Raw genomic sequence first — 27,077 nt, 5'->3', positions numbered from 1 at the left:
TATAAAAAATAAAAATAGCTAATAAAAAGGAGAATTAAATAAGGAGGAAGCGCTTAAGAGACTAAAAATAAGAAATAAAGCTCCTAAGGGTAAGAAAGAGTAAGAAAGTATATAAGTTATGAGGAGTATAAAGGCAATAGCTAATTAAATAGTTAGTTAAGAAAGTAATAAAGAAAGTAAAGAGGAGGATAGTAAGGAGGAGGATCTTAGTAAGAAGAGCGAGATATTATACCTAAAAAGAAAAACCCTAATATGCATAAAAGTATAGCTCCCTAGCTTAATTGCTAAGTAAGCTGCTTAGTATAAAAGCTTCTAAGTAGGATAGGTTAAAGAAGTAATACTAAAAACCTATAAGGAGCCTTAGGTTTTTAATAGGGGAGGAGGAAATAAAGAAAAGTTTTTTATATTATAATATAATTACTAGAATTTTTAATAAATATAAGTATTTATTTTATAAAGGATATATAAATTATTTAATTAAATACTAAGGACCCTATTTAAGATACTAAGAACACTATCCTAGATAGGTAAGATATAATAAAAAATAGCCATAATACTATTTATAATATTTTTAATAACTTATTAAGAGATAATTAATTAATAAAAATATAAGAGACTTAGAGCTAAAAAAGAATTAGGCAAAGGAGATATAATAAGTAAATAAGAGGATTAATAATAAATAGAAAGTAAATAATTAATTAAAAGTAATTATAGATATAAAACTAGACCTTATTATTAATTAAGTAAAAATAATAAAAATACTTTACTATATATAAATTTATAACTTATCTAGAGAGAGCCCTTAATTAAAACTTAATACCTCTTAAAACCTATTTAAATTAGCCTTCTTTTTAAGAGCTAGCTCGCATATCTCTCAAAGGAGCTTATAGTCCCGCTTCTAATTACTATCTATAAAAGGGTATAAGTAGGAAATATAAGAATAAGCCACAAGGTTTAATTAATTAATTCTAACCTTACCTAGTAAATCCTTTAAGGTATCTTTCCCCTATAAAAGCTAGTCTAAAGGACCCTTATTAATAGACTTTAGCTAATACCCTAATAAAAACTCTTACTTATAAGGCTTCTAGTACTAGATATAATTAGCGCACTTTCTACTTATAAAACCCTTAATTAAAATATAAATTAAAAAGGGGTAAAGGATATATTCCTTATTCTAACTAATATTAGTTAAGTAAGACTAGTAATAGTATTAGTAAAAGATAAGATTATAAAAACCTAGAAGGGTAATCTTAAGGGCTTTTTAGTACTCTAGGCGAATAATTAATTACTTAAAGAACTACCCACGAGGGTAAATAAAGTTAGCAAGGATATAAATAGTCTAAAGGAAATAACTTAGGATTAGTGAAATAAGCTCTCTTATAACCGCATTAGGAGCGCCATAGCACTTAAAAAAGCGCTTTATAATAGCCTTTAAGTTCTCCTAGCTAGTATTATTAAAGGCGAGCTCGATATATAATAAGAAGCTATCTCGATTAAGAGTAAAGCGGGAGTAGATCTAGACCTTAAGGTACTCATAGACCTATTTAATTATTTAGTTAAAGAGAGACTTAAGGGCAGAAAGGATATAAGAATAAGCCTTAGGGAGATTAATAGTCTAGGTATCTATAAGAGTTACCTTAAACCCGCTGCGGTTATTTTACTAAGAAGAGGTGCCTTTCTAGAAGTTAGTATAAGAAATCTAAGATTAAGAGATATCTTAGATATTAGGGAGGATATTTTATTACTTATTAGCGAGAATCTTAAGGGGAGTTTATATAAATATAGTAAATTAATTAATTAAAAAATATAAAAAAGAGAGGTAAAGTTAAAAAAAAAAGAATAAAAAAATAAAGAATATATAGAAGTTATATAACATACTTAATAAGCATGCAGATTAAACAAGCATATAGATTAAAAATCCCTTATCTTATAATATTTTTATTTAATTAATTAATTCTTAACCACCCAATATGCTATAGTTAAATAGAGAGGCTAATATCCTTCTTGCGCTCTAGGCCTATTAAAATAACCTAAAATTAAGTCTTTGACGCGCCGCAAAGGTCTATAAAATCTCTTATATTACTCTCTATCGCCGATAGCATAGCATATCTACGCGTTGCGATTAGATCCCTAAATCACGCAAACTATCTAATCTAGAGGAATAGATTATTATCCAATTTATTCTCGACCTAGATTCACGAGGATTTCCCCCGCGACTGCGTAGTATTGAAGAAATGGCCAATTGATTGCTCGCCGACCGCAACGCGCTACCCGTCGGCAAGCGCTAGGCTAGAAACTTCATGCTAGGGTCGGACCGGAGCTTATGCAGCTAAGGTGAACTGGTTGATTGAATATCTAAGACTAAGGAAGGGAGAGAAAAGGAAAAGAACTAGCTGTGGCCTCGCTGCGGGTTTTATGCAGGGCTCGCAGCGGGGCTACGGAGAAGGATTTCTCCGGTCTTGGTTTTTCCAGGGGGAAATAACCTTCCTCACGGGTTCGCCCGTAATAGTATCCCCCCCCCTCTGGCTCTGTGTGCGTCTTTATAGCATACTCGCAGCTAGTGCTCTGCCACTTATGTTCTGTTTTTTACGTACCCTATTAGTGCTTATATGATCGCGCTTAGATTAATGCGATTAAGTCGCTTAGGATATAGCCCGGGCTATATTAAAGAGGTTTACTTCCCCTTATACTCTCTATGAGCTCGTAATATGCTCCTCGCGCCTTAGTCCTCGTATACTCCTAACCTTCTTATATCCCTTTATTTAATAATAATAATAAAAATAATAATAGGAAGAAAATATACTTAAAATAGCATAATAATAATAAATTATTGCGCTGGCTATGGCCTATGCGCTAGGGCATAAAGAGTCCTTTTTATATTTATTTAAGCTTCCTCTTTTTCCTCCTCCTTTAACCCTTCTACTTCGTGAGTGGCCCTAGCTGCGGATTAATATTCTGCCTACCCCTTCCCTAAGACTCTTTCGCTAACCCGCTGCTAGGTTATTAGTAAATCTCGCGCACTACGCTCTCTCTTGCCTTACTCTTCTCCCTATATGCTATATACGCTATATAAGTATGCCTTTACGCGCTGCTTTATCTTAGTTAACCCGCGTAGGCCTTAGTGCTAACTATGCCTAGAGCGCGTAGTTGCTTATCGCCCTTTTAGTAGTACTAGCTTATATCTTACTAAGCCCGTGAAGTCTTACGCCGTTTATCATAGCGGTAGGTCTTTGCGTAGTTATTGCTTATTCCTAGCTAACTTATAAGTAGCTTAGTCTATTAAGTGCTATTATTATAAGCGCAATAATAAACTATATAAGTCTATAAGTATTATCCTTTTTCTATTATATCTTTATAGCTAACTTTCTGCGAACTCATAGCTCCCTTATAAGTACTGGGAGGTCCTTTCCGCTTTCTTCCCCCTCTAGAGCCAGGATTGGGCTGAAACTAATGTATGCTCGTAGGTAGCCTTGTATATCTTGGTTGGTTCGCTCGGGCCCACCGTCTATCTGAGGATAGTAGGCTATGCTAAGGCGCTGCTTAATCCCCGTGAGCCGGCAAAGGGCTCGCCAGAAAGCACCTGTCTAGTTAGACCCTCTATCACTCACGATTAACTTCGGCATTCCATGGAAGCAATAATAGCAGCTAAGAAATCGCCGCGCATACGCTGCGGCATCTATGCTATCCATAGCCTCGAGCGTTACTGCTCGGGTTAGATAGTCCTTGATTACCTATAAGTACTTCGCCCCTGAGGGTCCTATAGGCGGGAGGTTTACTATAAAGTCTATAGAGAGGTCGCTGCGGAGTTGCTAGGGTATTAGTAGCGACCTAAGTAGTCCTTGCTTTAGCTGCCGCTAGATTATGCTCCTCCCGTATATATCATAGTTAGTCGTAAAGCTATGGATAAGCTGCGAGCTCCCTGGCTAGAAGAAGCGTCTTTGCATTAGAGCTATAGTGCCGTCTCGTCCTAGGTGACCGGCTATGAATGCGTCGTGCTCTGCCTAGATGATATGAGTTCGTAGGGCATCCTTCTCTTATTCGCTGCGTTTATCTATCCCGTCTCCTCCCGGGATCTAGAGCTTATCGCGATATATTAATCTTCTAGCGTAGTTAATTCTATATTCAGCGATTTAAACTTTTAGCTTAAGGGAAGGGTAAAAGCTGCGATCTTATCGCTAGACCGCTACGAGGGCTTCCTTATAGATCTTATCCTCTAGTAATATAGTTTGCTATAGGTATTCTAGCTCTAGGTATTCTAGGAAGACCGCTTAGGCTAGTAGTATCCCCTTAGCGACTTCGCTAGGGTCTTCCTTACCTCTTACCATTCTAGGTAGTATAGAGGTGGGTATTAGCTATAGGTAATGCCCTTGCTCCCTTTTGTCTTTAGCTCCTTGCGGGATATCTTATTCGCGGCGACTTAGCGCGTTAGGCGCCATGGCTTAGCTGCTAGGTTAATACTCTAGGCTAAAGTTAAACTCGGCTATCTCGCTGGCCTATCTGCTTTGCCTCTCTATAAGTATCCTCTTAGTTATAAAGTAATATAAGTTCTTATAATCTATAAAAATAGTAAAGTAACCATAGCTTTATAGCTCTAACCTCTAGGCTTCTAAGTAGTATATAATAGCTAATATCTCCTTATTATAAATAAGGTAATTATACTCTATAGGATTATATCGCCGCGAGAAGAATGCGACTAGCCTAAGTCTTTCTTATGAGTCTAATTACGCGAGTATGCCTCTATTAATATTACCTAAAGAGTTAATCTCTAGGTAAGTCTTCTAGAGAGGGTTAAATTCTGCTAATATAAGAGCATTTATAAAATAATCTTTTAGCTCCTAAAATATTACTTCCTTACTAAGACCTTATAAGAAAGGTATTCTTTTTTTATAAAGCCTTATTAAGGGCCTTATAATCTTTAAGAAGTTAAGGATAAAGACTTAGTAGTAATTAATAAACCTTATAAAGCTTTATATTTTCTTTATTATAAAAGGCGCTACTTATTCTTAGATAGCTTATTACTTTTTTAGATTATAGATTATCTTTTTTTTTACCTTAATAATAAAGCTAAGATATTTTACTTCTTAAACTATAAACTTATACTTCTTAGGGTCTAGGTATAACCCGGCTTTCTTTAAGGCCTTAAAAACTAGCTAGACCTTTACTATATACTCTTTGCGAGTTCTATCTATATAGATTAGGATATTATTTATATATGCTATAATAAACTAATCTAGGTATTCTTAAAGGGCGCTATTAATATACTATTAGAATATAGCAGGGGTGCTAATAAGTCTAAATAGGGTTACTAGCTACTTATATAACCTAAATCTAGTGCAAAAGGCCATCTTAGCCTTATGCCCTCTTTTAATCCTAATCTTATAGAAAGCAGCTACTATATTAAGCTTTATAAACTACTTAGCTCTAGCTAAGATCCTTAAGGTCTCTATAATTAAGGGGAGTAAATAGCAATCTCGCCGCATAATCATATTAAGGGCGCGGTAGTTATAGCAGAAATAAACTCCTCCTCTAGGTTTCTTAACTAGCAATATAAGGGCCACTATAGATAAGCTATTAGCTTATATAAACCCCTTATCTAATAGGTTATTAAGTATTTTCCTTAGGACTATGAGTTCCTCTCTTAATATTAAGTATAGGGGTCCCTAAGGTAAGGTTAGCTTATTACTATGCTAGTCTTATACTAGGTTGATTTCGTGATTATAGCCTGGTCGCTAGGGGGGTAATTGCGAGGCCTCTGCGGGTGAGAAGAGGCGCGGGTGGGCTTATAGGATCTCTTAGGGAATCAGCTCGGCCAAGTTAATAGGTTCATCCTTGTTATCGAGCTTCTTTAACGCCTTAGCTATATCTACTAGGCTAACTGACATAACAGAGCTAGCTATGTCTTCTTAATAGCCTCTTTGCTTCCTCGCTCGTCGGCAAATACCAGCGAAGGTAGCGGCTAATACTAGATGGGCGCTTCTAATTAACTATATAGCTTTAGGTTCTTTTTCTAAAGCAAGGCATATTAAGATCCTAGCGGCCCCGTGCTAGATTTACTGCTAGGCCGCAAAGTATATAATATCTTTGGCTTCTATTTATAGTTTACCGAGGTATATATCCCTATTAAGGCTATCTACTGCGTATATATATATAGGATATTTATACCCCTAGATCTTAATTATAAATATAATAATTCTTTTAGCTATTACTAATTAATTATCTATAATAAAGCTATAAAATTACTATTATTTTTTTTTAATATATAATAGGTTAAGCTTATAGGTAAAGAAAGAATTAATTAGCGCAAATATATTATAATTATTATTTAAGAGCGCTTAGCACTTATAAGTACTAATTTATAGGTCTATTAATATAGACTCGCTAAGTATATTTTACTTCTTTTTTTCTTATTTTTTAAGCTCTTATTCTATTAGCTTTAATACCTATTTTCGCGTTAAAGCTACTCTTTTCCCTTATCTTTAGGGCTAAGGTCCTCATTACTAGATAGCTATAAGTCTCCTGCTTAGTCATCGGGAGGGCTAACCCTAGCTATATATTATTAGTCAGGTTATTAGGCCCAACGGGGATAACTAGCTACTAAGTATTATTTAGACCCATACTTAAAGCAAGCCTTTTATTTATCTACGGCGGGTTCCCTATAGACCTATTACTTCTCCTAAGCGGCCTTATTAATACCTATTATCTTAGTATCTCCCTCGTAGTCTCATATCTAACTGGGACCTTATGGCCGTTAGCGGCTATGATTTAATTAGTTCCTTTCCATAGGGTAATAGCTACGATGCTATAACCTCTCTAAGACTATCTCTCTTTCTAGGCCTAACCTCTTAAGCTTTTATACTACTTCTTAAACTTATTTAATCCATAGGTTATAAGTTATTAAGAGCTTAATAATAACTAAGCTATAATATAGCTACTTATTTAAGAGTCCTTTTAAAAAGGTAATCTTTATCTTATCTTCCTAGGTTATTTCTCTTACTTTTATAATATATTATTTAAACTTTAGTAAAAAGGTAGTAAAGGACTTATTAGCCTTCTAGTAGCGCTCTAGTAATAAGCTCGTCGCGTATACTTATATATTTTAATCTTTATTAAATTAATTAAGATATTTTATAAAATCCTCGGGGTTATAGCGACCCTCTATGCCTCCTGCTTAATAAAATACTATAACTAAGCTTTAAGCTTTTTATAATAAATATAAGTTAATTAAATAAAATCTCTCTTAGCTTATTAGGTAAAACTTAGTATCTAATAAGAGTTTATTATATATCTATTATAACTACGAAAGGTATTTATAGTAATTTCTTAAAAACTTAAGAGGGTCTAAGAGAGGTTTATATTAGGGTATAATTTTAGGCACCACTAGCGATTTAGGGGTAATTTTATTTATAATAGGCTCCTTAGGAGGGTTATTTAAAGGGAGCTATATATTCGCTTCGTTCTTAATAAAGGGGGGCTAGTAATTAATAGGTAGGTGGGGCTATTAAAATATCTAGAACTATATAGATAGGTGCATAACCTGCTCTTAGAGTAGCCTAAGAGTATTAGCCAGCTATTCGCCATTAGCTACCCGCGAGCGCTCTGCTTCCTCGATGCGTAGTAATAGGTTATTGAGTTAACTCTATAGGGGTGCTATAAACTAGCTCAGTCGATCCCCGATCAGGTTCATAAGGGCGATATCCCTCATAGATATTCCCCCGGGGTTACCTTCTTCTATTACGTAGATTCATAATAAGCTCTCTACTACTGAGTAGTGAGCTATAGTTAAGTCTTAGATAATACTAGGGTCAGACTAGAGCTTATATAGCTAAGGTAAACTAGTTAATTAAATATCTAAGACTAAGGAAGGGAAAGAAAAGGAAAAGAACTAGCTATGGCCTCGCTGCGGGTTTTATGCAGGGCTCGCAGCGGGGCTACGGAGAAGGATTTCTCTGGTCTTAGTTTTTCCAGGGGGAAACAACCTTCCTCACGGGTTCGCCCGTAATAATTAGAGGGTAAATCATAGTAAGCTCGCTATTAGTTACTCCTACTAGTCCTTAGAGAGTTTAAAAGAGACAAAGTATACTAAGGAAACTATACTCCTAGGTTCCTTGCTATGGGGTTAAAGGGATAAAATAGATATTAAAATAATATAGCTAATTAGCTAGAGAGAGATATTCCCGCTAAGCTAGGGATATATTCTTTACTTAGACCTTTTAATTATATAATAAGGTATTAAAATAATATAAATTGCCCTTAATTTTATCTTATATAAAGGTAATAAAGTATTTATTATATATATATTTAAAAAAGCCTATAAAAAATCTCTTCTTATAGTAAGCTTTATGCTACTTTTAAGCCCTTTTAAATCCTATATTAGTATAGGTTTAGATTTTCTTATAGCTATTAAGGAGGAATAGTATAGGCTTCTTAAGTTTATTTCTAAGTATCTATAGCATAGCTAAGATTAAGTCATTAAGGAGCATTATATTATCTTTCTCTAGGCCCTAGTATATGCGCTAGAGGCAGCGTGTATACTTTGCCTATATTACTTTATAGGTAGGGTTATTAAAGTAATACCTCTAAAGCCTATCCTTCCCGAGCTTTAATTTAATTAAAAAGTTATTATTTAAATTATTAAGGTATTTAAAGGTTATTAGATCCTAGTAATCTTATTTATCTCGCGGCTAAAAGAAAGGCGGCTATTTAGAATTATATAGCTCTTTAATTATATCTAAGAAGCTTTTATACTTCTTAAGGAAACTTCTTATTTCTTTAAAGTAATTAACTTAGGCTACTAAGTAAGTTATTTTTCTTTTTTTTATAAACCTTATATAATTAATAAGGGTAAAAAAAATAATTAGCTATAAAAGTAAAGATATCTTAAGGGTTTAAGATATACTTAAATATATAAGGTTATTATTATTTAAAGAGTTTTTTATTATTTAATATTTAATATTATAATATAATATATATAATAAGTAAATAAAATAAATAAATAAATAAAATAAAAATCTCTTAATTAATATTATCTCTATTTAATTAATTAATTCCTAACCACCTAGTATATTATAATTAAATAAAAAAGCTAATATCCTTTTTACTCTTTAAGCCCTTTAAAATAACTTAAAATTATCTCTCTAATACGCTATAAAAATCTATAAAATTAGTCCTATAATACTATAGCGCTAATAATAGGGCATTCTTTCTTTATGCGATATTATACCAAAGTTATAAAAACTATTTAATTTAGAGAAATAAATTATTATTTAGTTTATTCTTAACCTAGATTTACAAGGATTTCCCTTGCGACTATATAGTATTAAAGAAATAACTAATTAATTACTCACTAACCGCGATACACTACCTATTAGTAAGCGCTAGGCTTTTAACTTCATTAAGTAATACTAAGAGCTTAAGATATATTTTTTTTATAAATATAACTATTAAAGAGCTAAATACAAAGATCTAGCTATTATTCGCGATTAGTTTAAGCTCATAGAGAATATAATCGCGAAATATAATATTACCTTAGGTAATATTTATAACTTTAATGAGACTAGCTTTATAATAGGCCTAATTCAGAGCGGAATAATCGTCATAGGCGCAGAAAGGCGTAGAAGACTGAAATTAGTGCAGCCTAGAGACTAGGAATAGGTTATAGTCATTTAGGCGATCAATGCAGAAGGCCAGGCTATCCAGCCGTTCATCGTAGTTACGGGCTAATATCACCTCGCTAATTAGTACTAAGAAAGTAACCTCCCGGGCGATTAAGCTATTGCGATATCTTAAAATAGCTGGACTGATAACGAGATAGGTCTTAAGTGGCTAAAGCACTTTAATCGGCATATAACTAACTGATTAACTAGTCCTTATTATCTTCTAATCCTCAATAGGCATGAAAGCCACCACTCGGCTGACTTTGAGATATATTACGAGGAGAATAATATTATCACGCTTTATATGCCGCCTCATTTATCTCATCTGCTTTAGCCTCTTGACGTTAGGTGCTTTGGGCCACTTAAAAAGGCTTATAGTCAAGAAATAAAGTATCTAATTAGATACTCTATAACCTATATTTCAAAGACTAAGTTCTTTCTGGCCTTTTATGCCGCATATTAAGCTATTATAATAGAAAGAAATATTAAGGGAGGTTTTAAAGGAGCTAGGCTTATTCCTCTTAACCCGGAAAGTATACTCTTAAAGCTTAATATATAGCTATAGACTCTAATACTAGTTAAGGAGGGGGCTAAACTCTTTACTTATTAGGTCTTAAGGACCCCAAAGACTATGCTTAAGGCTAGATCTTAGTCTAAATATCTTAAAAGATAAATTAAAAGGCATTAAAGTAGCTCCCTAGAGTTAATCCTTAAAGCCCTAAGGTCTCTTAAGAAGGGGATAAAGGCAATTATGCATCGGGTTGCCTTATTAGCTACTAAGAATAAAGACCTTTAGGAGGTAAATAAGATACTTAGTTAGCGCTAGAGGGCAAAAAGAACCTAGCTATAAAAAAAGAGGGGTTATAATGGTAGAGGAAGGAAGGCAAGTAATTAATTAAATGGATATTAATGCATAGGTAGTGGCCGAATTATCGCGGAGTAGTGGTTAAGGGAGGTCGGCGCGACTAGGGGTTTGGCATTATAGTATCTATAGTAAGCCTGGCTATAATATAAGGACCTATTAGGTAATAATTAAGATATCTAGGGAAGAATATAGCGATAAGTTTTAATTAATTAGATAATTTATTATATTTTTATAGTAATTTTTATTTTAAAGGTTAAAGAAAGTATTTTACTTATTTATTTATTTTACTTACTTATTATATATATTATAGCTATAATATTATATTATTTTATTTAATTAAATAAAGAGAGATTAATTATTTTTTATACTTATTAACTTAAAAGAAAAAAAGATTAGTTTTAAAAGTAATTATTAATTTATGCTAACTAAGCTATTATTAAATAAAGGCTCTTATCTAATTAAAAAAAAAAGGTATATATTTTATAAGTAAGTAAAAAGGAGGTTTTATATTTTAATTAAATAATTAATATAAGTAATTATAAATAATAAGGGCTTATATCTTTATATCTTAGGGAAATAAGTAAAGAGTTAAGTTATATATAAGGTATAAAAAAGGGTAAGTCTCTTATATAGAGGTTACTTAAATATATTACTTTTCCCCTTCTTATATATTTTTACCTTATATATAATATACTTAATAAGTATATAAATTAGATAAGTATATAAATTAAAAATCTTAACCTCTAAGATATAAATTATAATAAAAATATAATAAATTATTTAATTAATTAAAATTACTTACTATATTCTTCCCTAGATATCTTAATTATTACCTAATATATTCTTATATTATAACTAGGCTTATTATATATACTATAGCGCTAAACCCCTAGTCACGCTAACTTTCCTTAATTACTACTTCTCGACGATTTAGCCACTACCTATGCATTAATATCTATCTAATTAATTACTTACCTTCCTTTATCTAGAGTTATCTTCCCTCTTTTTTATAGGTGGGTTTTTTTTGCCCTCCGCCGCTAGCTTAATACCTTATTTACCTATTAAAAGTCTTAGATCTTAGCCCTTATTAATGCTATCTTATATATAACTGCCTTTATTCCCTTAGAAAGAGACTTTAATGCTTTTAGAATTAATTTAAGAGAGCTACTTTTATGCCTTCTAATTCTTCTTTTAAGGTATTTAAACTAAGATTAGGCCTTAAGGATAGTCTTTGGCGTCTTTGAGACCTAAGGGTTAGAGGGGCTAGCCTCCTCCTCGGCAGGCATTGGAGTCCGTAGCTACATATTAAGCTTCGAGACCATACTTTCTAGGTTAAAAGAAACAAGCCTAGCCCCTTTAAAGGCTGCCTTAATATTTTTCTTTATTATAGTAGCTTAAAATGCGGCGTAGAAGGCTAGGAAGAATTCAATCTTTGAAATATAGGTTATAAAGCATCTAATTAGATGCTTTATTTCTTAACTATAAGCCTTCTTAAGTAGCTTAAAATAACTAATATTAAGGGGCTAGAGTAGATAAGATAAATAAGGCGGCATATAGAGCGTGATAATATTATTCTCCTCGCAATATATCTCAAAGTCGGCCAAGTAGTGACTTTCATAGCCATCAAGGATTAAAAGACGATAGGGACCAGTTGATCGGTTGGTTATGTGCTGATTGAAGTGCTTTAGCCACTCGAGACCTATCTCGTTATTAGTCTAGCCATTTTAAGACGTCGCAATAGCCTAATCGCCTGGGAGGTTGCTTTCTTAGTACTAATTGGCGAGGTAATATTGGCCCGTAACCACGATGAACGGCTGGATAGCCCGGCCTTCCGCATTGATCGCCTGAATGACTATAACCTATTCCCGGTCTCTAGGCTACACTAATTTCGGTCTTCTACGCCTTTCTGCGCCTATGATAACTATTCCGCTCTGAATTAGGCCTATCATAAAGCCAGTCTTATTAAAGTTATAGATATTACCTAGGGTAATACTATATTTCGCGATTATATTCTCTATAAGCCTAAACTAATCGCGAATAATAGCTAGATCTTTATATTTGGCTCTTTGATAGTTATATTTATAAAAAAAACGCATCTTAAGCTCTTAGTATTACTTAATAAAGTTAGAAGCCTAGCGCTTACTAATAGGTGGCGCGTCGCGGTCGGCGAGTAATTAATTAGCTATTTCTTTAATACCATATAGTCACGGGGGAAATCCTCGCGAATCTAGGTTAAGAATAAACTAAATAATAATCTATTTCTCTAGATTAGATAGTTTCTATGACTTTGGTATAGTATCGCATAGAGAAAGAATGCCTTATTGCCGGCGCTATAGCATTATAAGACTAACTTTATAGATCTTTGCGGCGTATTAAAGAGATAATTTTAAGTTATTTTAAAGGGCTTAAAGAGCAAGAAGGATATTAGCTTTTTTATTTAATTATAATATACTAGGTAATTAGGAATTAATTAATTAAATAGAGATAATATTAATTAAGGGATTTTTATTTTACTTATTTATTTATTTTACTTACTTATTATATATATTATATTATAATATTAAATATTAAATAATAAAAGACTTTTTAAATAATAATAACCCTATATATTTAAGTATATCTTAAACCCTTAAGATACCTTTACTTTTATAACTAATTATTTTCTTTACCCTTATTAATTATATAAGGTTTATAAAAAAGAGAAAAATAGCTTACTTAGTAGCCTAAGTTAATTACTTTAAAGAAATAAGAAGTTTCTTTAAAAAGTATAAAAGCTTCCTAGATATAATTAAGGAGCTATATAATTCTAAATAGCCGCCTTTCTTTTAGCTATAAGATAAATAGGATTACTAGGATCTAATAACCTTTAAATACCCTAATAATTTAAATAATAACTTTTTAATTAAATTAAAGCTTAGGAAGGATAGGCTTTAGAGGTATTACTTTAATAACCCTACCTATAAAGTAATATAAGCAAAGTATACATGCTGCCTCTAGCGCATATACTAGGGCCTAGAGAAAGATAATATAATACTCCTTAATGATTTAATCTTAGCTATATTATAGATACTTAGGAATAGACTTAAGAAGCCTATATTATTTCTCCCTAATAGCTATAAGAGAATCTAAACCTATGCTAATATAGGATTTAAAGGGGCTTAAAAGTAGTATAAAGCTTATTATAAAAAGAGATTTTTTATAGGCTTTTTTAAATATATATATAATAAATACTTTATTATTTTTATATAAGATAAAATTAAGGGCAATTTATATTATTTTAATACCTTATTATATAATTAAAAGGTCTAAGTAAAGAATATATCCCTAGCTTAGCGGGAATATCTCTCTCTAGCTAATTAGCTATACTATTTTAATATCTATTTTATCCCTTTAACCCTATAGCAAGGAACCTAGGAGTATAGTCTCCTTAGTATACTTTGCCTCTTTTAAACTCTCTAAGGACTAGTAGGAGTAACTAATAGCGAGCTTACTATGATTTACCCTCTAATAACCTTAAGTATTAATAGGAATAAGGAGGCGCCCTTAGAACTATTTAATCTATTAGTTTAAGATTAATTACTAGACTCCTAGACTAAGGGAAGAAGGCCTAGAGATATTATATATAATAATAATTTAAATAGGGTTTAAGGTATTTATTAAACTATAATTATAAATAAGATTAGGATTAAAGATAGGTTTTTTTAATATAAGAGTAAAAATAATAAGCTTATCTTAAAATACTAGTCCCTTTATATAAATATAATTAGTTATAAGCTAATTAAAATATCTTAAGAAATACCTAAGGACTAGCTTTATATTAACTAAGATAAATATATATTAATAGATATAAGAGATATTAGCTATATTAGTAATTAGAGAACCCACCGCCTAATTTTAATTCCTTAGATTACCCCTATTAATAAAAAAAGACTCCCTTTAGGCCCTAGGCCTTTTGCGGTCCTAATCTCTAAGGTAGCCTTCCTTAACTTACCTACTTAATTAATTAAATAATATAATAACTAAGGGGTAGAAATTAAGAATAATATGCCTATCTTTCAAGGGGAAGAAGTTATTTTATCTAACTCTAATAATTCTAGTAAGAAAAAGAAAAAGCTAATAATTAAAAGGGTTAAGTCTTTTACCCCGGCGCCCCTTAATAAGATAAGTTAACCTTAGACCCTAAGTAAGCCTCTTAAGAAGCTATCCCTAGGAACTCTAAAGCGATTATGGCCTTTATTAAATAGCGGGTCTAAATATTAATAGTCCTAAAGCCCTTTCTCTTTAAAGGGCGCGAATAACCTAACTAAGAAGTAAGAGTTATTAAAAGCGTCTAATTAAATAATAAATAAATATAGCTAGGGCAAGGCTAGAGATAGGCGGCCTTATATTATTAAAGAAAGACCTAGCATCCGCGGGGCTAAGAACTTTATCTACTTAGATTATAAGAGTAATAAGAAATTAATATTAAAAAAGAAACTAATTAGGCTAGCTATATAGATTATATTAGCTAAGCTAGGAGAAAAGGACTAGCTCGGCTAGGTACGTGGCCGACTAACGCAATAATTACTAACTAGTAACTACTCTACTTATATTCCCGCCGGCCTAATAAGACCCTCGCAATAGGATAAGATCTTAGCCACTGCCGCCTAGCCATAAATGCCCGCTATGGCAGCAAAGGAGGGCCGGGATAAGAGAATAAAGAAGTGATAAAAGAGCAGAGACGGTTAATTAATTAATTCGAGATAGGTAAGAGTTATAAGAATAATAGGGAGCTAAGTGAGAAGTAATATAGGGTATGACCAGAGGGTTTTCTTTACGAGGCTTCTTAGGAGCCGTGAGGATAGGCATCGAAGCCTCGTGGGGAGCTATAAGTTAGGGGAAAAAGGTGCTAAGCTATTTTAGGCTATTAAGTAATTTCCTATATATAGAAAAAGGTCAAAGACTAGTTGCCTTCGGCTATTAGTATTATTATCACTATTATTATAATTAATAAGAAAGGAGCAGCTTTTAGGCTCTTTCTTTAATTAAATCTCTATTGCTATTAATTAATTAATTGCCCTTATTATTTTATATTATATTTGCCTTACCGAGAAGTATATGGGATCTTTCTTTAGAAGTCTTTAAGAAAAGTTATACGACTATATAAACTAGCTATAGTTGGTGTGTTTTGTTCCTCTAATAAAATATATAGTTCTATATAGTAATAGCCTAGCGAGATAGTTATAGCTAGGAACGCAAGGTCCCCTATCTAGGTTACTTATAAACCTATAGATTTAAGGCATTTATAATAACCTAAGACGCTCTAAAGGGCTATAATAAGTAGTAATAACTAAATCCCTGCGCCTAGATTAGCTACCTTATGGGCTATTAGTTAATTAATATTTATTAAATCTAAAACTTAGCTATTAAAAAAGTTATATCTATAAGAGATATTATCTTTAATAAAGATAAATAATTTAATAGAGATATTAATTAATTAAAAAATAACTTATTATAAGTTAATAGGAAGGAATTAAATTAGCTATTAAATTAAGTAAAAGAGGCTTAATTAGATTAATTAATAGCTAAAATAATAACTAATAGTAAAATATAAAATGCTAACTACTATAAGGATTAGGATAATACTCTAGACTTAGACCTAAGGGATTAAGGCGATATCCTTAGCCTAAGGGGTTAGGCTAATAAGATTAATCTAGATAATGCTTTAAACCGCGATCTAAGGGACTAAGGTAATATCCTTAGCCTAAGGGATTAGGTTAATAAGATTAATCTTAACTAAGATAATAATTAAGATTATAATCTAAGGGATTAAGGTAATAACCTAGGCCTAAGGGATTTAATTAAAGATATTAATTTAGATTCTATTATAATATAAGTACCTAGAATTAAAGAAGGTAATTAAGGAAAGCCTAGGGAAGGTAATACTATTTAAGATAGTTAATCTAGATCCCCTAGCACCTATAATTATGCTTACTTAACTTCTATGTCTTTACTGCTAGCTGCCCTTCTGGCGATGATGATCTAAGATGGCTCGGATCCACTGGGTGGGCAAGATCCAAAGGGCCCTAGCAATAAAAGGGACCCTAGGTTTAAACGGTCTAACGTCTAGAAGGCTGCCTTTAATGCCAGAAGACTAGCTAGCCTGATTAGAACCCTTGATAGGGAAATCATCGATAAAGCTAAGCTGTAATGGCTACTAAAGAAACCAAGGTCTATTCATCGTAGTTAGCTGCCATAGCTGCCTTGGCACTATCGGGATGACCCCTAAACTCTAGGCAAATAGACCCTTAACTGCATATAGGTTTATATCTATAAGCTTAATAAGCACAGCAGATTTATTAAATATAAGGCCTGGCTAGTTATTTAAGGAGACTAATAGCTAAAAGGGTTAGATAAAGAGACCTATGCTGCGACTTTAGCCAGAAGGTCATTCTAGACCCTAATAGTAATTACTACCCGGTTTAACCTAGACCTTATATAATATAATATAATTAACGCCTTTATTAACGCGAGGCTAGATAAGAAGATTTTAATAAGAAAGCCCCCTGGATATAGAAAGGCAGGAAAGATCTTACTTATCTAGAAAGCTTTATATAGGCTATAGGAATTACCCCTCCTATGGCAGAAAGAACTCATAGCTATACTCTAAGACTTAGGCTTTAAGCCAGTTTAATATAAGTCTTACTATATAATAAAGAATGGGATTATTATTTTCTTCTATATAGATAATATTATCTTTACCTACTAAAGGAATAAATATTAAGATATATAAAAGATTATTATAGGTCTTAAAGGTTAATATAACTTAATAGGTAGATAGGATCTTTAATAGTTTCTTAGAATTAAGGTTATTTAAGACTAAATAAAAGGACTTATCTAGTTATCCTAATCTATATATCTAGATAAGATAGCTAACCTTGCGGAAGACCTAGATTAGCGGTATAATACCCCTATAAAAAGGGAAGACCTTATTTAATTAGATACCTTAGCCTTAATCCCTTTAATAAGATAATACTAATAGAAGATTAGATTAATCCTATATATAGCTATAATAACCTGGCTAGATATGGCTTTTATTGCATCTTAGCTAGTAAGGTTTAACTTAAACCTAGGGCCTAAGCATTATTAAGCTACTAATAAGGTCCTTTTATATCTTAAGAAGACTAATAACCTAGCTCTTTAATTCGGCTAAGATAATTATTTCCTTATAGCTAGCGATGCCTCTTTTATAGATAACCTAGAAGACCAGAAAAGCTCCTAAGCCTATGTCATGAGACTATTTAGAGGAATAATTAGATGGAGGGCTAATAAGCAGTCTACGGTTATGACCTCAACGACCGAGGCCGAGCTGCTAGCACTATCTTAAGCAGCTAAAGAAGCTATGTTTATCACCCGGCTAGTTAAAGAGCTAGGGATCTAGCTGGAAGAGGAAAAGATTTATATCTAATGTGATAACTAGTAGACTATCCGGCTCATCCATAAAGACATCAATAAGCTATAAACCAAGCTACGACATATTAATATACATAACCACTGGCTGAGGCAAGAAGCTCAGAGGAACAGGATCTAGGTGGACTATATACCAACCGACCAAATGATCGCAGATGGGCTCACGAAGATAGTCAGCAACCTAACCTTCCAACGGTCTATATAGCAGCTAGGTCTGGTTGACATCTCAGACCGGCTAGGGCAACAGAGGTGGCAGGAGCTGAAGGAAGAGCTAGAGGGTCCGGGGTCATCCTATTGATATCGGCAGCTTTAACCTACCCGGCTTCAGCTAGGGGGGTGTGTTGGATCGACCCCTCATGTGGCGGCATCTGCCCCGAATTTGCATAAACCCCTGGTACATAGATATCCTAGCCTTAGTCAGATGACTAGAAAACCCCCTCTTCTCTCGAGAGGGGCCGGGAGGAAGATCAAGCAATAATATCATCACTTTTAGCTCCACATCGTGTTATTTCATATCGTTCTGATCGAATATGCCGTACGCTATCTAACAAATACTAATAACCTTAAGGCTGTGAGGGAAGTGGTCTAGTTATATGCTAACTTCGCTAACTAACCTCAATGCGCTTCTTCTGCCGGCATCATAAAGCTACTCTCTATTAGGGCCGCAATAATGAAATATAAGGCTTCCTTGAGCAGCGTAGTTAACCGGCTTATTAAGCAGCTAGAGAACCCTGATTCCATGAGGCTAGTAGGACGCCCGCGATCCCTTACCGATAAAGAAGAAGAAGCTATTATTGTCTTCGTCATATAGATGGAAAAGTCCGGCTTTCCAGCTTCCAAGCCCGAGATTAAAGACGCCGCTAATACCCTTCGCCGCTGCAGAGACCCAGAAGCGAAGCCAGTCAGTCATTCCTAGTATAGCCGCTTCTATAAGGATCATCCTAAACTGCAGAAGACCTTCCTTAAGGCCATCGAGAAGCCCCGTGAGTCTTGGGAAGCCAGAGGCATCACTGACCTTAAAAACTAGTTTAAATGACTTACTGAGACCATCAGGACCTTTAGGATCGGCGCCTCCGAATGCTAGAATGTAGACCAAGCTAGGATCAGAGTCGGCCACTTGCGTGAGTGGGTATAGTGCCTTGTTGTGCGCATAAGGAGGAAGGAAGACTTACGCCTAAGTGCTCGACCCGTCGAATCGCGAGACCGCTACCCTCATCAGTATAGGCAGCGCTACTAGTAATATGACCCCCCCTTAGATTATCTTTAAGACTCTCCCGACGCTAGATTACGCCTATATAAATACTAATCTATAGATAAGGTTCGCAAAGCCTAAATCTGCCTTCTCTAACAGCGAGATTATAATAGAGTAGGCATAAGACTTTAACTAGTAGTCTTAGGCTGTCAGTGGCAAAGGTTGTAGAAGAGAGTGAGGAGGTCAAGCTGCTATGGAGCTGCGTGCAGGTGTTACGGGCGAACCCGTGAGGAAGGTTGTTTCCCCCTGGAAAAACCAAGACCGGAGAAATCCTTCTCCGTAGCCCCGTTGCGAGCCCTGCACAAAACCCGCAGCGAGGTCACAGCTAGTTCTTTGCCTTTTCTCTCCCTTCCTTAGTCTTAGATATTCAATCAACCAGTTCACCTTAGCTGCATAAGCTCCGGTCCGACCCTAGCAATACCGCGAAGTAAGTCATAGAGAAGTACCGCGATCTCCTTAGCTCTCTAACCCGCGCTGGCCTTTAAGAAGTTAATAAAGTCATCATAGAAGCTTACCTCCTTGAGGAAATAGTAACGATATATATAGATAACTAAACAAAGCGGATTAAGAAGCGATATTACAAGAAGAAGAGAGGGAAAAAAGGTAAACCTATAGATAACTTCGCTTATAATATTAGCCTCTAAGAACTACGTAATTAATAAGAGGAATTCCTCGCTAAGACCCACGAAAAGGAACATAGGCGGCAGATATATGCTACTCGCTTTATTCTTCTTCGCGAGATTAAAAAGCTTAAGGCAGAGTAGCGGGAGAATAAAGAAATTATTATTAATAGCATTACTAAGAAGTTATAGTTTAAGAAGTGGCTTAAATATATAGAGAAGGATAAGGAATATCTATCGATAGATATACAACGATCTCAGATAACCTTACTACTTAACGAGAAGACTAATAGCTTTATAATAGATACATAGTTGCCGCCAGAAGTCACTGAGTCGATCCATTAAGCAAATTATGCCTCGAAGCCCCTCAACGCCGTTAACTAGACCGCCCTCGCTCGAAGCGACGATACTATCGATTTCAACCTCGGCGGGCTGGCTAGCGATGAGGAAGATGAAGAAGAAGAGGAGGAGGACCTTCCAGTGATCGAGTTACCCCGAATTCGCGATAACCGAGCAACGCCGCCTCACGAGCGATCCTCGCGGCCGCTCACGCCCTCATACGAGTCATCTCCATGGCCGGAAACCCCCCTCACGCCGTGCCCTACGCGTCATCAGCCTCAACAACACACATCTCGCGGGTGGAGGATCAATGATATGATCTGGCAAGAAGAGGCCGCATAAGAAGCCAGGGCGAGAGCCCTAGAGGACGCCGGTACAGCCAATTTTACATAGGGCACCATCTGGCACCGCAGAAGGGCCTAGGTGCCCAAGCAGCAGCTTCTATAGCTAAATGAAAGTCAATCCAAAAGCCATTCCTTTCTGCATCACGAGAGACTTCAATTTCCCTCAATTTGTGGCTTTACAATGACTTTGGACAGCATGAGAAAGTCAGAGGATGAGAAAAGTAGCAAATCACAGCTAAAATCAGGCCCCGCCGATATCCCGGGGTTTTAGGAGTGTCCCAGGGTTTTGGGGCCAACTTAGCTTGCTAAGTTGGCTCGCCCGGGCTCGCCCCGCATGAGTCAACGGGTAGAGACCGACACACGAAACATAGTGGTGTGCGATTAACCTCCGACCTTACTTTTTACCTACACATCCAGTCCATTACATCAAACTCCCAAATCACGACCAGCAGTATGTCCGATAGACCCTCTGCACGACGCGTGACTCTACCCGAGAGAAGACTCCTTTACTAACTACCCTGTCCAAGTAGAGATGGTTTGGACCGAACTTGGAGCGTTGGCCGGAACTGGCACACTACTCGTCATGATCGTTCACCAGTGGGCCTAATGCATCCTTGTGAGCCTAGAAGAAATAGCAAACGGCTTCATTCTTCTATAGATCCACCTTGCTCGTCCAGACGCAGAGCAGCATAACGGCCATGAGCCTAAACACATCCGTGCCATGTGCAACGACTGGCATAAGTGTTCCTGTCACGGGGCATCTCAGCCTCTGCGAGAGGATCAAGGGTGGCGAAAACAGACCGGCGTTAGCTCGTATAGAAAAATTCTCGACAACTTAGCTCTTAGAGTAAAGGAGTATTCTCTTTCTCCCATCTGTTTTTCAGACTACTCGGATAGGCCTTATCACTCAATCATGTCCTTGAGGGAGATCCTCAAGCAAAAAGACGATTCAATTCACTTGCCCTATCGGGACCGCTTGCACCTCGCTATGGTGGCCTCATCGAGTATTTTGCAGCTCCATGGCAATCCATGGTTGCCAAATACACTCACCAGCAGTGATATCTTCTTCTTGAAGAAGCAGGATTATCCCATCTACTCCAGGCCCTTTCTCCTCAGAAACAACAGTGCAAGTGCTGGAAAGGGGAAAGAGACTTCGCCGCCATTCTGCAACCCAGCTTTATGGTCCTTGGGAGTGTTATTGATCGAGCTCATCCTGGGAAGAACTCTTGCGTCATTTAGGACCCAAGAGGAATCCAGCCCTCTCATCGACTACTCCACCGCACACCAGCTTTTAGGAGAGACTCGGATGGCTAGCTCTAACTATGGAACCGCCATGACACGTTGCCTGGGAGGGGAGTTGCACAACAATAGTTACTATTCAGGGAGTGAGGACTTTTGCCAAGAGGTATACTCGGGTGTCATTTCTCTGCTAGAGAGAGACTTAGAGAACTCATAAGGGCTGCCTGATAGTTGTTAAGCTCAATTAGAGAAGCCAATAGAGTGCTCGTGTATTTGTTGATTGATGTTGAGTATCTGACAGGACGTCTTCAACCAAGTTTATCATTTGCAAGAACGAATATAATCGTCAACATGTGCCAACAGTAAATGTAATCATAATGTACTACAACCTACATAATATTAGCCTTTTGTGTCTCGGCCATAGAGGGCTAAATTGTGCAAAGAGAAACCTTGAGTTCAAGATTCGTCCAAAGACAGCGACCTGCATTCAGAAAACATAGCTCTACCTGTATGCTCATATTTCCCGACGGCCGCTCGCTGGGAAATAAAGTTTACCGACTTTTCAGAGACGCAAATCTCGCATGTTCTAGTTTGCGAGATGCATATCAAAAAAAGAGTCTGCCAATCAAGTCTAAGATCGTGAAGACAAACCAGGCAGCCAGCTAGGCACCCGTCAGCGGACCCGCAATAACTCATTGCTCCCAGGATTCATTTCATAAGCACACTTCTTCCATTTTTTTTTTAAAACGTCCCTCATCGCATCATCTTGTCATCGTAACCAGTTTCCTTCCATTCTCATCATTGTCCAAGCTTCACCATGAGTGTCAACCACCAACTCCCAGAGTGGTTTCTCAACCACAACATCACCTTGACAGCAAACCTCGATGAGATACATCCCAAAATCGAGATTGTTGACACCACAGGAGCGAAAGATATAAAGCCTGTGAATAAAGTTAGCAACGACCAAGCCGAAAAACAGCCTCGAGACCCTACCAAATGCCAGGTATCCTCTGATACCTTCTCCATGTTACGCGACATCCTGGCGTCAGCCTTTGCGCAAAACTCCGAAGGTCGCCTAGACCCAAAACAGTCCTTTGTCATCCTCGAGGGTGGACCTAAGGCGGCGCCTATCGACTTTCTCGACGAACTCATCAAGGCCCTGGCAAAAGAGATCGGCACATCCCTGATATCATATGATTACGAAGATCTCGAAGACGTGGCCCTGGAGTTTAGTCTACAAAGCCCCGCTGGCCCTTCGGAGAGCAAACCTGATAAGAGAATGGACAAGAAGATGGATTGGGATGTTCCCATGGCTAAGCACTGGTTCTCGTCATCTTCCGAATTTGACACCGACGCGAAGAAAGAAGCCTGGGAGAGAACGCAAAGGAGCTACTCAACGATCCTTGACGCTGTTTCAAATAATCAAGCCGCCGTCGTCCCGGAAGATGGAGACACAACCGAAACAACACGAGATGAACAACCTGAATCGACTGGCCCAGTTTTAGTCCACGTTCGCGAAGCCGCAACCATGTTGGCCTTGGGAAACGGGTACCGTTTTCTAGGTCGTTTATGCGATTGCATCCAACAGCGACGAGAAAAAGGCCAGACCATTGCGGTTGTCCTGACCATCCCAGCACAGAACGTGCTCGACTGCTTGTGCCAGCAGTGTGTCGATGGGGATCACCTCAACTGGAAGCCTGTGTACAACAACACTTGCGCGACCATGCTTTCCAATCACTTCGTAACCCCGATCAACGTCGGCCCGATCGACTTCAAACACACAGATTACATGGCTTCGGTGAACATTCGCAGGCTGAAGCGGATCTTGAGACAGGCGATGTCCCATGTGTTTGACCCTACGATTCTTCATCCACACACGGACTGGAAGCAGCTGGTGTGCAAAGAATCTGGGCAATGCTTTGGTGACGAACCATGGATCTGGGAGAAGATTTATGGAGCTTTCCTACAGCTAAACGGTCGCTCTTTTGGCAAAGAGAAACTAGAAGCAGGCGATATCCTGCTTGTACTGTCAAGATTAGGTCTTCACAAGCATGAGAAGCCAGTGAACAAGATCAGCCCAGCGCCTCCGGAAGACGTTGGGGGGGACCTTGACAATGAGGAGCCAGTCAAGGATAAAAAACAGACCTGGAAGGACAAGATGACCGCCCTTCGCCAAGAGTGTAACCCGGCGGAGCAGAATCTGGTGGATTGTGTCATCAATCCGGGTAAGTCAAAAATCAAGGCAAAGGCCTTTGGCTTGGTACGCCTCATCTCTAACCTTGGCGACTTCAAGACGAGATTCGGTCGAGTTATTCACAAGTAATCATCGACAACGAGCTCAAGGAGACCGTCTTGCATCTGGTATCCTCAGCATATCTTACGCCCTCGACGCCTTCCACCTCGCTCCTCAGTCAGGCTCGTATCAAGGGCATACTCCTCTACGGGCCTCCAGGGACGGGAAAGACGCATCTAACGCGATCAATCGCCAAAGAGTCAGGGGCAACCATGCTTTGCGTTGACGGCGCCGCCTTATTGTCCAAATACGTCGGCGAGATTGAAAAGAACATCAAGGCGGCATTCACCTTGGCCTCGAAACTGTATCCCTGTGTCCTCTTCATTGACGAAGTGGACTCTCTATTCTACGATCGTGGAATGGCCAGGAGAACTTGGGAGCGTGGCACAGTGACGCAATTTCTCTCACAGATGGATGGGCTAGCACAGAACGACAACGCGCCGTGTGTTATTGTTGCTACGAATCGCCCCGACACACTAGACAAGGCTTTCTTACGTCGACTACCGCAGAAGATCCCGATCGGTCTCCCTGATACGAAATCGCGCTCCAAGATACTAGGGGTGCTTCTCGAGGGCGAAGAGCTGGAGCCTCTGGTCGAGATTGACTCTTTGGCTCGGGAGACAGAGGGCTACTCGGGATCTGACCTGCGCAGTCTGTGTGCAGAGGCGGCACTCATCTGGGCTATTGAGAACAGCAAGAAAAGCCATAAGAATGGCTCATCTGATGAAGCGGACAAGATGCGTCTTGGGCCCACGCACTTTGCCAAGGCCCTTCAGAGGATCCGGCCGAGCGCGTCGAAGAAGGACCTGTTGGAGCTTGAGTCCTTTACAAAGAGATTCAATCCGCACACGGTTTAATAAGCTTGTTCTAACGCGATCACATTTGTTAAGTCAATCAGTAGTTGAGTAGAGAAAGTTGTTTTCTTCAATCGTAGCTGGGATTCTATCCCCGTGAATGAGCTAGGCGTCTTTCTTTGCCGTCTCAGTCTTCTCCAACCAGTTCCATCCCACCAAAAAGATCTATCCAGTCCTCTAGTCTTTCTTTGACGAAACTCTCCAGCTCCCAAGGCTCCGTCGAGACATCGGCCATATCCCCACCCCAGACATACATATCCCCGTCGACTGTTCTCCCATCATCCAGTTCCACTGCCACGGCTGTGACCTTGTAGGTCTCGCCCTCAAAGTCAAACAAACCTTAGGGAGTATTGCAAACAGTTTTCGCAAAATGTTTCTTTGAATTTTTTTCACTTGTAGACGAGTAGTATACGAACACGAAGTCTTCATAATGTCCATCAACACCTGAGCATGCACTGCTCAGTGAGTCATTCATCAACTACTCTCCACTGGGAGGATCCAACACAGCAGAAAGAGGCTGTGGCACACCAAATTCTGGGGTTTGGCCAGGCTTGAAAGTGACCAGCTGAGCCAGGGTAAATCTATCCCCACCGCAGGATCCTCGCGAGTTGCTGGTTGCGTGGAAGGCATTCTGTAAGGGCATTAGCTAGCTCATTACACTTTCGGGTCTTGAAGGACCAACCCAGATTTGGCTTCCATCGGGCGATGTGAAGAAGCAATTATGTCCGGTGCCATAGTTTCCATTGGCTTGGGAGAAGACGGGGCCAATCTTGTCCCATGATGAAGCCTCCAAGGGATCTCCTCCGTTATAATGCAGGAGCCCAAGAGCATAGTTCGGTGTCCCGCAGTACGACCCGGAGTAAGAAAGCCAGATTTCTCCGTCGTGGTAAAGAGGCTGTTCTGTCAGCAAACATTTCTGTCCTCGTTTTCAACAAGAATAACTCACATGAGGACCTTCGTTCACAGCAGTGATAGAGTTAGGGTTCGAGTTGGTCGTGTTCATCTCCCAAGGCTGGTCTGGAACAGAAATGACATGCCAGCCGTCAACGGTCCAATTCTCAGTATCGAGATGAGTAATGGCGATAGATTGTAGCAGGTCCTTGTTAATAATGCTCAACACGTGGAAACGCCCCTTGCCAGGGATCTCCAAGTACGTCCCATCAATGCTGAAAGCAAAATTACCATCTGCTTGACCCTGCTTGCCCTTGGGAGGAACGAGATCCGCCAGGTGCTCGTACTCGCAGTCTGAAGGACCTGCAGCATCGCAGCCTTTCAGGACTCGAGTCTGACAGCTATCGCAGCACGGCAGGTCCGCGTTACAGCTTGAGTAGAACATGTACCAGATGTCATCGATTCGATGAATCTCGGGTGCCCACATGTTTGCGCTGCGGGTCCTGTTGGTGTCGGTCCATATCGTCTTTGTTTCTCCATTGATGAGGTCTCCAAGTTTCTTTGCTTTGGTGATCTCAATATGGTTATAGGTTGTATACGTCCTACCAATTATCAGTATTAACGATCTATTATCTCTCATTTTTCACCCGTCTTGATACCAGGTGGCGATCGTACTCACAGGTGATAGTATCCATCCGCAAATACCACAGAGGGATCAGGTCCTGGCTTCCGGATAGGGTTCTGGAAAGCTTGAACTCCAGCTGTGAAAAAAGAGCACCAAAGTGCAAGATTGGTAATCGACTTCATCTTTTGCAAGCTTGGGGATGCCTAAGAGTCCCTGGTCAACTTAGTCTTAGTACTTGCGGAGGTGGCTTGCGGATATATAGCTAACCCCAGGTTTGCAACCAACTCCTTCCTTTGCAGACATTGGCGGGGTTAACAATCTGACCACTTGAGGTTCGGTTTCTGTTCTCCCGAGTGGTGCGGCTGAAGCTATTCACCGTTCGAGTAACTGTTCCGCTCTATATCCCTCTAACCTTGTTGATATCGACTGACGCCGATCCCTATAAACCCGTCCGACCCAACCCTATTCGGCCACTGACAGCCAAGCTCCAAAAGTTTCCATAACCTCTTCTCAAAATTGATTGGAGCGCTTGTTTCAACTCCATCTCCGCATCACGCGGGGCCCCGCACTACTACGAAGGTTTACCAGGGTATCAGGTGTTTTCCCGGGGGAGCTTCCAGAAGAAGGGGGGTTACATCTGAATGCGGAAACGC

At 37.8% G+C, this 27,077-nt stretch overlaps 2 protein-coding genes across 2 annotated transcripts; one reads left to right on the top strand and one right to left on the bottom strand.

Annotated features, from left to right (window-relative positions):
* Positions 1 to 22,578: 22,578 nt before the first annotated feature.
* Positions 22,579 to 24,911, top strand: LRP88_05609 (ATP-binding protein; the record flags this gene model as incomplete). Its single annotated transcript, XM_083242159.1, has 2 exons — positions 22,579 to 23,986; positions 24,055 to 24,911. The coding sequence occupies 2 exons, from the start codon at positions 22,579 to 22,581 to the stop codon at positions 24,909 to 24,911; spliced, it is 2,265 nt and encodes a 754-aa protein (XP_083103307.1).
* A 475-nt stretch (positions 24,912 to 25,386) lies between these two features.
* LRP88_05608 (glycoside hydrolase family 43 protein) lies at positions 25,387 to 26,606 on the bottom strand (the record flags this gene model as incomplete). The annotated part of the gene is made up of 5 exons (XM_083242158.1): positions 25,387 to 25,539; positions 25,591 to 25,803; positions 25,855 to 26,074; positions 26,213 to 26,401; positions 26,479 to 26,606. The coding sequence occupies 5 exons, from the start codon at positions 26,604 to 26,606 to the stop codon at positions 25,387 to 25,389; spliced, it is 903 nt and encodes a 300-aa protein (XP_083103306.1).
* Positions 26,607 to 27,077: the final 471 nt, after the last annotated feature.

Source organism: Fusarium phalaenopsidis (genome assembly GCF_050370095.1).
Source record: "Fusarium phalaenopsidis strain FUZ10S chromosome Unknown contig_32292, whole genome shotgun sequence".
In the NCBI taxonomy this organism is placed as follows: Eukaryota; Fungi; Ascomycota; class Sordariomycetes; order Hypocreales; family Nectriaceae; genus Fusarium; species Fusarium phalaenopsidis.
Note: the sequence above shows the minus strand (reverse complement) of the source record. Positions and strands in the feature narration are given on the sequence as shown.